The sequence below is a fragment of the Phocoena sinus genome, chromosome 6 (genome assembly GCF_008692025.1).
Source record: "Phocoena sinus isolate mPhoSin1 chromosome 6, mPhoSin1.pri, whole genome shotgun sequence".
NCBI lineage: Eukaryota > Metazoa > Chordata > Mammalia > Artiodactyla > Phocoenidae > Phocoena > Phocoena sinus.
The window spans coordinates 55,957,980-55,971,434 of NC_045768.1; the positions used below are offsets into that span (position 1 = coordinate 55,957,980).

General features: G+C 34.3%; 1 protein-coding gene across 5 annotated transcripts in view; it reads left to right on the forward strand.

The window, feature by feature from the left end:
* Positions 1-13,455, forward strand: part of JAK2 (Janus kinase 2) — a 118,905-nt gene that overhangs the window by 35,339 nt on the left and 70,111 nt on the right. For all 5 annotated transcript variants that reach the window (XR_004350372.1, XM_032634865.1, XM_032634867.1 and 2 more), the window contains exon 4: positions 10,811-10,934. Coding sequence is in view for 3 of the 5 variants with exons in the window: in XM_032634865.1 (XP_032490756.1) it covers positions 10,811-10,934 (124 nt within the window). In the remaining 2 variants the exon portion in view is untranslated. The remainder of the gene's footprint in view (positions 1-10,810; positions 10,935-13,455) is intronic.

Here is a 13,455-nt window from a genome sequence, read left to right on the forward strand (position 1 = left end):
TGTTCTTGGATTCTGTTTGCTAGTATTTTGTTGAGGATTTTTGCATCTATGTTCATCAGTGATATTGGCCTGTAGTTTGCTTTTTTGTGACATCTTTGTCTGGTTTTGGTATCAGGGTGATGATGGCCTCATAGAATGAGTTTGAGAGTGTTCCTTCTGCTATATTTTGGAAGAGTTTGAGAAGGATAGGTGTAAGCTCTTCTCTAAATGTTTGATAGAATTCACCCACATGTGAAGCCATCTGGTCCTGAGCTTTTGTTTGTTGGAAGATTTTTAATCACAGTTTCAATTTCAGTGCTTGTGATCAGTCTGTTATATTTTGTATTTTCTCCTGGTTCAGTCTCAGAATGTTGTGCTTTTCTCAGCATTTGTCCATTTGTTCCAAGTTGTTCATTTTATTGGCATATATTTGCTTGTAGTAGTCCCTATGCTTCTTTGTATTTCTGCAGTGTCAGTTGTTACTTCTTCTTCATTTCTGATTCTGTTGATTTGAGTCTTCTCCCTTTTTTTCTTGATGAGTCTGGGTAATGGTTTATAAATTTTGTTTATCTTCTCAGAGAACAAGTTTTTAGTTTTATTGATCTTTGCTATTGTTTTGTTCATTTATTTTCCATTTATTTCTGATCTGATCTTTATGATTTCATTCCTTCTGCTAACTTTGGGGTTTTTTAGTTCTTTTTCTCTAATTGCTTTAGGTGTAAGGTTAGCTTGTTTATTTGAGATTTTTCTTCTTTCTTGAGGGAGGATTGTATTGCTATAAACTTCCCTCTTAGAACTGCTTTTGCTGCATCCCATAGATTTTGGGTCGTCGTGTTTTCATTGTCATTTGTTTCTAGGTATTTTTTAATTTCCTCTTTGATTTCTTCAGTGATCTCTTGGTTTTTTAGTAGTGTATTGTTTGGCCTCCATGTGTTTGTATTTTGTACAGTTTTTTTTCCTGTAGTTAATATCTAGTTTCATAGTGTTGTGGTCAGAAAAGATACTTGATACCATTTCAGTTTTCTTAAATTTACCAAGGCTTGACTTGTGACCCAAGATATGATCTATCCTGGAGAATGTTCCATGAGCACTTGAGAAAAATGTGTATTCTGTTGTTTCTGGATGGAATGTTGTCCTCTAAATATGAAGTCCATCTTGTTTAATGTGTCATTTAAAGCTTGTGTTTCCTTGTTTACATTTTGGATGATCTGTCCATTGGTGAAAGTGGGGTGTTAAGTCCCCTACTATGAATGTGTTACTGTGCATTTCCCCTTTTATGGCTGTTAGCATTTGCCTTATGTATTGAGGTGCTCCTATGTTGGGTGCATAAATATTTACAATTGTTATATCTTCTTCTTGGATTGCCCCCTTGATCATTCTGTAGTGTCCTTCTTTGTCTCTTCTAATAGTCTTTATTTTAAAGTCTATTTTGTCTGATATGAGAATTGCTACTCCAGCTTTCTTTTGGTTTCCATTTGCATGGAATATCTTTTTCCATCCCCTCACTTTCTATCTGTATGTGTCCCTACGTCTGAAGTGGGTCTCCTATAGACAGCATCTATACAGGTCTTGGTTTTGTATCCATTCAGCCAGTCTATCTTTTAGATGGAGCATTTAATCCATTTATATTTAAGGTAATTATCGATATGTATGTTCCTATTACCATTTTCTTAATTGTTTTGGTTTTGTTATTGTAGGTCTTTTCCTTCTCTTGTGTTTCCTGCCTAGAGAAGTTCCTTTAGCATTTGTTGTAAAGCTGGTTTGGTGGTGCTGGATTCTCTTAGCTTTTGCCTGTCTGTAAAGGTTTTTATTTCTCCATCAAATCTGAATGAGATTCTTGCTGGTTAGAGTAATCTTGGTTGTAGGTTTTTCCCTTTCATCACTTTAAATATGTTCTGCCATTCCCTTTAGGCTTGCAGGGTTTCTGCTGAAAGATCAGCTGTTAACCTTAGTGGGATTCCCTTGTATGTTATTTGTTGTTTTTCCCTTACTGCTTTTAATATTTTTTCTTTGTATTTAATTTTTGATAGTTTGATTAATATGTGTCTTGGCATGTTTCTCCTTGGCATTTATCCTGTATGGGTCTCTCTGTGCTTCCTGGACTTGATTAACTATTGCCTTTCCCATATTAGGGAAGTTTTCAACTATAATCTCTTCAAATATTTTCTTAGTCCCTTTCTTTTTCTCTTCTTCTGGGACCCCTATAAGTCAAATGTTGGTGTGTTTAATATCATCCCAGAAGTCTCTGAGACTGTGCTCAATTATTTTCATTCTTTTTTCTTTATTCTGCTCTGCATTAGTTATTTCCACTATTTTATCTTCCAGGTTACTTATCCATTCTTCTGCCTCAGTTATTCTGCTGTTGATTCCTTCTAGAGAATTTTTAATTTCATTTATTGTGCTGTTCATCATTCTCTGTTTTCTCTTTAGCTTTTCTAGGTCCTTGTTAAGCATTTCTTGTATTTTCTCCATTCTATTTCCAAGATTTTGGATCATCTTTACTACCATTACTCTGAATTCTTTTTGAGGTTGAGTGCTTATTACCTCATTTGTTTGGTCTGGTGGGTTTTTACCTTTCTGCTTCATCTGCTGCATACTTCTGTCTTCTCATTTTGCTTAACTTACTGTGTTTGGGGTCTCCTTTTCGCAGGCTGCATGTTCATAGTTCCCGTTGTTTTTGGTGTCTGCCCCCAGTGGGTAAGGTTTGTTCAGTGGCTTGTGTAGGCTTCCTGGTGACGGGACTGGTACCTGTGTTCTGGTGGGTGGGGCTGGACCTAGTCTTTCTGGTGGGCAGAGGTGTATCTGGTGGTGTGTTTTGGTGTGTCTGTGAACTTATTATGATTTTAGGCAGCCTCTCTGCTAATGGGTGGGGTTGTGTTCCTGTCTTGCTAGTTGTTTGGCATGGGACATTGAGCACTGGAGCTTGCTGGTTGTTGGGTGGAGCTGGGTCTTAGCATTGGGACAGAGATCTCTGGGAGAGCTCTTGCCAATTGATATTACTTGAGGCTGGGATGTCTCTGGTGGTCCTATGTCCTGAACTCAGCTCTTCCACATCAGAGGCTCAGGCCTGACACCAGGCTGGGGCACCAAGATCATTTTGGGAACTCTGAGGTCTTCTGCCAGCCTTCAGTAGGTGTTCTGTAGGAGTTGTTCCACATGTAGGTGTATGTTTGATGTACTTGTGGGGAGGAAGGTGATCTCACGTCTTACTCCTCCACCATCATGAAGGTCCCCCCGATTCTTTTTTAATATAGGTGTTTACAGCTATAATTTTCCCTCTATCCTCTGGTTTTGCTGCATCCCAGAAGTTTTGATATGTTGTGTTTTTGTTTTCAGTTGTCTCAGTGCTTTTTTCAATTTCTTTGATCCATGGTTTCTTCAGGGTGTGTTACTTAATTTCCACATATTTGTGAATGTTCCAGTTTTCCTTCTGTTATGATTTCTACTTTCATTCCATTGTTATCAGAGAAGATATTTTGGATGATTTAATTCTTTTTAAATGTGTTGAGATTTTTTTTGTGACTTAACATATGGCCTACCCTGGGAAATATTCCATGTACATTTGAGAAAAAAATGTATGTTTTGCTATTTTGTGGTCGTGTTCTGAATATGTCTGTTACATCTAGTTGATTTATAGTAATATAAATCCTCTATTTCTGTATAGTTTTTCTGTCCTTTATTAGGAATGGGGTATTGAACTCTCCAACTGTTATTGTTGAACTGTCTGTTTCTCCTTTCAGTTTTCAATTTTTAGTCCATATATTTTGGGGCTCATTTGTTAGATATGTATATGTTTATAATTGCTGTATCTTCTTGAAGGATTGAGAATTTCATCTATACATAATGCTCTTCTTTTTTAACAGTTCTTGACTTAAAATCTATTTTGCCTGATATTAGTATAGCCATCCCAGCATTCTTTTGCCTGCTCTTTGCATGGGTTATCTTTTTCTGTGCTTTCCCTTTCAACTTAAAATGTCTTTAGATTTAAAATGAGTCTCTGGTGGACAGCATATAGTTGGGTCATTTTCTATTTTTTAACCCATTCTACCAATCTCTGCCTTTAATTGGATAGTTTTATTCATTTATGTTTGTAGTAATTCCTGGTAATGAAGGCTACTTTCTGCTATTTTGCTCTGTCTTTTATATGTCTCAGATGTTTTTTACTCCTTGGTTCCTCCATTATTACTTTCCTTTGTGTTTAATTTTTTTATTATAACATTTTGATTCCTTTCTCATTTTCCTTTCTGTGTATTTTTTAGTTATTTTCTTAGGGGTCACCCTAAGGATTTTAATTAATCTCTTGAAGTATGATAATCTATTTTTAATTAATACCACCTTAGCTTCAATAGTATGCAAAAACTGCTTACATACACCTCTGTCCCGCCTCCTGTTTGTTGTTGTTTTACAAATTACATCCTTATATATTACATGCCCGTTAACATAGTTTTGTAATTATTGGTTTATGCATTTTTATATTAGAGCATTAAGGGTTAAAAGAGGAATTACCACTTAAAAAATACAGTAATATTGGCTTTTGTATTTATATATAGATATCTTCATAACAGTTTTAAAATTTTTTCTCATGACTTTGAGTTACTGTCTGATATGTTATCATTTCCACCTGAAGAATACTTTTTAGCATTTCTTGTGGGGCAGGTCTATTAGCAGTGAACTCACTCAGCTTTTGTTTATTTGAGAATGTCTTCATTTCTGCTTCATCTTTAAAGGATTATTTTGCCAGATGTAAAAGTCTTGTTTGACATTTTTCTCTTTGAGCCCTTTAATTATATCATCCAGTTTCCTCATGACCTCAGTGGTTGCTGATGAGAAATTGGCTGTGAGTCTTACTGAGACTGCCTAATTGAGGATTCCTTGTATGTAATGAATCATTTGTCTCTTGCTGTTTTCCAGATTCTCTTTATCTTTGGCTTTCGGTGGTTTGATTTTAATGTGTCTCAGTGTGCATCACGTTGCATTTATCATCTTGGAACTCACTGAGCTTCTTAGATTTGTGGGATTTGTGGTTCTCATCAAACTTGGGGAGTTTGGAGCCATTATTTCTTCGATATTCTTTCTGTCATTTTCTCTACTTTCTCTCCCTCTGGAACTCCCATAATGTATATGTTGATACACTTGAAGGTATCCTACAGGTGTGTTAGTTTTCTCCATTTTTTTCCTTTCTATTTTCTTTTTCCCCCCCTGCTCTTCCAAGTAGGTAGTTTCAATTGACTTGAATCAGAATCAGTTAGCTGATTCTTCTGTTTAAACATGCTTTTGAACCCCTCTAGTGAATTTTCAGTTTCAGTTATTGTATTTTTTTGCTCCAGATTTTCTCTTTTTATACTGTTCATGTCTTAGTTGATTACATCCTTCTCCTGGTTTCCTTCAGTTCTTTGTCCATGGTTTCCTTTAGCATTTTTGAGCACACTGAAGGCAGCAAATTAAAGTCATTTTCTAGTAAAACCTACGTCTCTGTTCCTCAAGGTAGTTTCTCTTAATTTCTTCTGTGTATGGGAATTCTTTCCTCTTTCTTTGCTTGCTTCATAATTTTTGATTGAATATTCAACAAGTTGGATCTTTCAAATCTATAATGTAGTAACTGGAAATTTGAGTCTTCTCTCTTCTGTGTTTTTTGTTGCTTGCTTTAGGTGGCAGTTGTTTGTTTACTGACTTTTCGAAACTATATTTATAAAGTCTGTATTCTTTGTCATGTGTAATTCTGAAGTCTCTGTTCCTTTAGCTTGTGGTCAGGTTTTATTATCAGAGATTTCTTTGAATTCCAAGAACCAAAAGAAAAGAAATGAGGACCAAAAATTCTCCCAGTCTTTGCAGATTGGCTCTCTGTTTGATCATTTCTTCAGTGTTTATTCAGTCTGTGTACAACTTTGCCTTAGCCTTTTCTTTCTGCTTGTGCTGAGACTGAAGATCAGCCTGAGGTGAAAGCTTTAAGGGTCTTCTCTTAACTGTCCTTCCTCGGGCATCAATATGGCTTTCCTCTTCTCCAGTATATAAAGGTGGTTTTCAATGCTTTAATTCCTCAAAGAAACTTTCTCCCCATCATTTTCTCTTTAGTTTTCAGCATGTCTGTTTTTGGCCTCAACTTTAGAACTTTTGCCCCAGGTGGCAGCACATTGGTCATTTGCCTTACAACATTTTGGAGGAATTACCTCTATGAAGCTGCTTTTCTGCTCTGAGAAAGTTCCAAATTTGGTGAAACATAGGTATGTTCTTGCAACAATTCTTCTGTCAGTTTCCAGTCAGGTCAAAAGAGACAAAAATCAGTTCCTTGAGATTAAGGTTGGCTCTCTTCACTCCAGAGCCATGAACCAGAGTTTCACATTGGAAATACCAGCTGCCATCTCTAAGCCCTTCATGAGCAGAGAGGAACGTAGAAATGCTGCCAATTTTTCCTACCATTTTAAAATTGTCTTTTTCCTCACTCAACAATTGCTTGATTGTTGCATATCTTTGACTGTTTTCCAGAGTTCTCATGAAGTTGATTCTGACAGTTTTTACTCAGTTTTTCTTGTTGCTGTATAGGGATATTCCATTTTCACTGATGTCACTCTTCCTTTACTTCTGTAATCATGGTTTATTCTAGTTCTTTGATCATATTTATAATGACTGCTTTGAAGATTTTGTTAAATCTCACATCTGGGTCTTCTCACAGGCAGTGTTTGTTGCCTTCCTTTTTTCTTGCCCAAGGATTACACTTTCCTGTTTCTTTGCATATCTCATAATCTTTTTGTTAAAAACTGGACATTTTAGGTAATATAGGAGATCTAGATTCTGATTCCTTTTGGGGATTTTAAAATTATTCATCTGTTACTGATTTTTTTGTTTGTTTAATTTTCTGTGGTCATAGTGTATACTCTGTATAATTTCAATCCTTTGAAATTTTTTGAGACTTTCATTGTTACTTAGGTTATCAACTGTCTTGTTTAATATTTCACATGCATTTAAAAATGGTGTGTATTCTGCACTTGCTAGGTGTAGTGTTCTCTAAATTTGAATTGGTTAGTTTTTAAATTTTATGTCCTTTTATTTTTATTTTTTTGTCTTTTCTCAGTTTCTGAGAGATTTTGAATGTGTTTCTCCTTCTGGTTCTATGTTTTTTTGCTTCATGTATTTTGTAGCCATGTTATTAGTTGTACACACATTTAATATTATTGTCTTCCTGTTGAACTGACCCTCTTATCACTGTGAAGTGTTCCTTTTTATCACAACTAATGCTTCTTCCTAAAGTTTATTTCATCTGATGCTAATGTTGACTCATCACGTTTGTTTTGGTTTGTGTTTGCGTCGTATATCATTTTCTTACTTTTTAGCTTCAGCCTATCTGTGTCTCACATTTAAAGTATCTCTTGTAAATAACACAAAGGTTTTTTTAATAATCCAGACTGATAGAGTATGCATTTTAATTGGCTCATTTACATTTATGTAATATAGTCAGTAACTACTGATATATTTGTGTTTAAATTTATTATCTTGTTTGTTTTCTGTTTATCTGTCTTCATTTTGTTTTCCTTTTCTACGTTTTTTAGGTTGATCAAGTATATTTTGTTTCTTCATCTCTTCTATTGGATTTTTTGTACTAGTTTTGGTATTTTTCTGTTGGTGGCTACCCTAGATATTATAATGTACATTTTTGGCTTATTACAGTCTTAAATTAGTATGTTATTTTTCAAACAGTTCAAGAACTTTATAACAGTTTAACTCCTTCTTTTCACATTTGGTGCTATTGATATAGTATATTTTACTTTTGTATACATCATAAACACACAGGGCACTTATATTATTATTGCTTTAAATAGTCATTGTTCTTTTATCTTTACCCTTTCCCATGTTCTTCATTTTTCCTACAGTTCCATGCTTTCATCTGTCATCATTTTCCTTCAGTTTAAAGAACTCCTTTTAATATTTCTGGTATTGCAGATCTGCTGGTGACAGATTCCTTCAGCTCTTGTTTATCTTTACTCCTCTTGAACCTCTTGATAAATTTTTTACCTCTGTTAGAGGAAACCAGAGCCAAACGAAAGTTAAAGTGGTAAAGATGGACTTTATTTAAACAACTATTGTAGTAGGGGAAGCTACTCCAGTAGAGGAGTGGGCTTAATTCTAGATACAGTCTGAACAAGTGGGAATTTATAGCCAAGGAGCAAGTAGGGTGGGGGCATTGGTGAATGGAACATTACTAGAGGAGACATCAAAGTCTGGGAATATTTTTGGCTGAACCAACCTAACAGAGGATTCTTGCTGAGCAGGCCAAGGTGAGCATCTACCACCTGGGGGATGGTAGGGGTGAAGAATTTGATCAGATATCAAAGGTGGCGAATTCTTGCTAAAAGGACTTAAGCAGGATTCCTGCTTAAACTGGATTCTACAAGGAAATACATGGTTGGGGCTTGTTAGGGAGAGGGTTCAGAGGAACCTGACTAAAATTTGGTCAAGCGAAGAACCTTTGTCACCTCTCTGTACTTTTGTGTTTTCTTGTTGTCTTTACTGTCATTGCACTTAATTCCTTGAATTGTAATTCTCTAATGGCTTCTCTGTGTCATCTACTACACTGTGAGATCCTTAGAGTTAGGCACTATTTTCATTTTTGTATTTTCCATACCTATCTTGTGCATATTATAGAATAGGGACTCTTAATATTAGTGGAATGATGACTATTCTTGGTCTAGAATGATACAGAATTGAATCACAATTCTGGTAATGGCTTGAAAAACAAGAAACATTTGAACTAATTAATATTATTTTATTAATAAATAAAAATAAGAATAATTTGGACTTGGTGTGTGGGGAAAGAAAGGGAGTTAAAAATGACTTTGAGGTTTCTTTGAGGTCCAATCTATTCAATATAATGTATATCTCAAACACAGTATCACTGCCTTTTCTTCCTTCCTAAGACAGTCCAATTAACATGAACTAGTAAGAAAAACATGAAATAAGTATTAATATATAATTGCCATTTTGGAATAAGGTAGTGTGACTAAACATGACTATAAGCACTGTCTTCTGCTTTTTTTTTTTTTTTTTTTTTTTGCGGTACGCAGGCCTCTCACTGTTGTGGCCTTTCCTGTTGTGGAGCACAGGCTCCGGACGCACAGGCTCAGCAGCCATGGCTCATGGGCCCAGCTGCTCCACGGCATGTGGGATCTTCCCGGACTGGGGCACGAACCCATGTCCCCTGCATCGGCAGGTAGACTCCCAACCACTGCGCCACCAGGGAAGCCCTCTCCTCAACTTTTTAAGTGCTTAGATTGTTTCTTTAATAGTTATTTTTCTTTTGAAGTTTTAAAATTCTTGAATCCATTTTTTAAAGTAATGTAGATTTTCAAAAATTGTCCAATTGTCTACATTTTCAAATTTACTGCCAAAATTTATTCTAACACTTTTTGTCTTTATAACATATACTTGTAATTATACTTTAAAAAATTCTTAATGTTTATCTATGCCTCCTTTTTTGTTTGTTGTTTTTTTCTTGATCAGGCTGGACAAAGGCTTATTTATTTTGTTAGTAATTACAAATAATCAGATTTTATTTTGTTGGTTCTCTTTATTGAATCTTTATTCTCTGTTAACTTCTACTCTATCATGTCCTTCTTTCATCTGTCTTTGGGATTAGTCTGTTGTTTTCTAAGGCATTGAGTTAGATAATTTAGGTCATTATCTGTGATTTTCTAATATAAGCAGGTTAAAGCTACAATTTTCCCTCTTGAGTATCACTTTATTTATATTCCATCATTTAATACATGGTATTGGTCATCATTCATTATAAGTGCTTTTTAATTTCTGTTATAATTTCTCCTATGACCTGTGAGATATTTAGAAGTATTTGTAAATTCAAAAATGATGCAAGGATACAGTTTCAAAGTTGTTACTGAATAATGTTTTTATATATAACTAGTTGAAATTGTTACATATTTATGAGTAGACAGTTACGTTAATAACTTAAATAAAAAATTTAAATCTTCATTGTCAGTGTATCAGGTTGGTGTCATTTTGCCTACAGTGGAAAAGAATGAAAACATCAGTAGAGTAAACATACTTTCTGTGAGGCTTATGTTTACAAATATATAGGATTAAAAAATTTTTCCTTAGTATTCATTTCTGATTTAATTGAAGTGTGATTAGAAAACATGGTATGTATGATCATTCTCTGGTATTTTTGGACACTTGTTTTTAGTCTCCATATGATTGGTATTTATTTGGGTGAATGTACGTGTGAATGTTCTGTATGTGCTTGGAAATAATATGTGTTATTTAATTGTGTGACTTAGGTGTTCTGTATGTTTTTTTAAAAGTCCACTGTCCTTCAGCCTTTTGTTAATGTACCTCCTAAAATATCTTTGAAAACAATTCTTGCATTTTAAGTTGATGTTTAAAGTATTTCATTGTAAGTTTAAATAGTGCAGAGGATATAATGACCGGTATATTGTATAAAACTTGACATTTAAAAATAAAACTGTTTCACTGTTCTCTTTAAAGCATCTGATGACTCCTAAATATTTTAGTTATTTGGTACCCTCATGATTATTTAAAACACACGTAACTTTGTATCAACCTTACTGTACAGGACAACTAAAAAACTAGATAAAATATATTTTATAATGTGCTTGAAAGAATCGTAGCAATCAAATTTTAAAATATAGGGGGAAAATATATTTAATTAAGAATTCAGTTGTAAGTCGTGTTGAACGAGAAGATTTTGACTGCTACTGCATTTTGTGCTGATTTTAAGTGTTGTTGCTTCAGCCCCATTGCAGATTATAGATGTTATGTAAATGTACTTCACTATCTAATAATTTTTTTTCTGCTTCTTTCCTAGGAGTCACACCTGTGTATCATAGTATGTTTGCTTTAATGAATGAAACAGAAAGGATCTGGTATCCACCCAACCACGTCTTCCATATAGATGAATCAACCAGGCACAATGTACTCTACAGAGTCAGGTACTTTCTCCAGTAAAGTGACTAATTAACTTAATAGTAAAAGGGCAAAGTGGGAGAAATTATCAACCATATTTTTAAATTGCAAGGTCTTTAATATCAGAGACCAGAACCAATTAGCATCTAATCTTCTTCAATTAAGACTCTCTTTCCCCACTAGAGAAAGTGTTCATACATGTTCTTTAACTAGAATGCTCTGAGAATAAAGCTGTCCTGGTGAGATGCTACTTTACCACTTAAGATTATAGTTAAATTTTTTTTTTTTTTTTTTTTTTTTGCGGTAAACGGGCCTCTCACTGTTGTGGCCTCTCCCGTTGCGGAGCACAGGCTCCGGACGCTCAGGCTCAGCGGCCATGGCTCACGGGCCCAGCCGCTCCGCGGCATGTGGGATCTTCCCGGACTGGCGCACGAACCTGTGTCCCCTGCATCAGCAGGCGGACTCTCAACCACTGCGCCACCAGGGAAGCCCTATAGTTAAATTTTGAACAGGGCAAGAATGGCCTTTACTAGCAAAATCCTAAATGTTTGGAATATTGATAGTTTCCCAGGAAATTTGATGTTTTGTTCAATAATATGTAATCTCACATTTTTTCTTTTTAATAATTTTTTTTTAAGTTGAAGTGAAGGAAAGATAAGATTTTGCCAGTGATTATTTACAACCTCAAATTATAAGTTACTTTATTGGATAATCTTTGGTAATATGTAGTACCAATTTAGAGAAATCCAGAGGTACTTTTCCATTCAAAAGGATGAAACAAAGAAATAAGTTTGATCTCTGTTTCTTACTTATGAAATAGATCCATTCCATACAGAGTCAGTGTTGCATAGTAAAAAAGAAAATGGACTCATTCATGTTTTTAAAAAGAAAAAAGGAGACCGTAATAAACTAAGACTTAAGAGAGGCATCGTTACCATGACAAAGGATATCTGCAAAAAACATGTGGCAAATAATATTCTTAAATGGTAAAATGTTAGAAGCGTTCTCTTTAAAATCAGGAACAAGATGTATAGAAAACAACGATAGCCGTGATCACTGCTTGTATGTAGGATTTTGGTGGAGTTCCTAACCAGTATAGTAAGACAGGAAAAATAAATAAAATATTTCATAATTGAGAACAAAAAAGCAAAAAGTCATTATTTGGGGATGATATGATTGTTAACATAGAAAATATGAACAAATCTACAGGCATCAATAATAATCATTCAGCAGAAGGCTAGATTTATGTGATCAGTATGTTAAAAAATTAACTATTTCCATACACCACAAACAAACAGAAAGAGGTCACTTAAAATAATGACTAATAACAACAAAAAACATAAGGGACCTAGGATTAAATCTATTCAAAGTTATGTAAGAGTTATGCAGATTTTAAGACTTTTCAATTTGTGTTATTTAAAGAAGCAGGTAATATGCATATGTTTCACACAATATCAGTATCTTATTAAGAATATTTTCTTTATCACTTTCTATAATTACTGTACTTTCTGCAATCAGCAAGTAGTATATCTTTTTATTTTAAAATGTTTGTAGAGCAGTGGTCTGCAGTCTTTTTCTATACGAAGCCAGATAGTAAATATTTCAGGCATTGCAGGCCATACTGTCTCTGTTGTAGTTATTCAACTCTATTATTATAGTGTGAAAGCAACCATAGACAGTAAGTAAATGAATGGCCATGACTGTGTTCCAGTAAAACTTTATAAAAATTGGTAGTGGACCAGATTGGGCCTGTGAGCCATAGTTTGCTGACCTCTTCTTAAGAATTAAAAAATATGTCCCTTATCAAATTCATGACTTTCTTGTATTTTTAAACTAAGGGGGCACATATCCATTGCTACCTATAATCAAAAGTTCCAAGGATAGTCTAACCAGAAACTACCCAAAAGGAGATTTTATATAATTAAAAAAAAATTCCACCTGCCTTTTATTCAGAGGCTATTCTTCATTTCCTTTATTACATATTTATGGGTTATTTCAAAATCAACATAAAAGAGCAACAATTATAAAACTGTGTTGGAGGGCTTATAACGTATAAAGATGTTACTTTTATGACAAATACAGAATAAAGGGAATGGAACAGAGTTTCTGTATTTTATTGAAATTAAGTTGATATGAATAAGAACTAGATTGTTTAAGTTAAAATGTCTGTTGTAATCCTCTGGGAGACTCCTATGAAAATAACTCAAAAATATATAGTAAAAGATAAAACAAGAGACTTAATGTATGTAATACACTAGAAAATATCTGTAGCAATAATGGAGGAATATATGAACAAAAAATCGAAAAAAAGCCTAATAGAAGCAAAATGACAGACATAATAAATACTTTATTAACAGTAATTGCCTTAAATGTAAACGAATTAAACACTCAGGTCAAAAGGCAGAGATTGGAGGACTGAATTAAAAAAAAACATAAATTACATGCTGTCTATAAGAGGCACACTTTGCATTCAAAAACACAACTTGAAAGTAAAGGATTGAAAAAGATAAAACAGGCTTTCAGTAACTGAAAGAGAGCTGGAGTAGC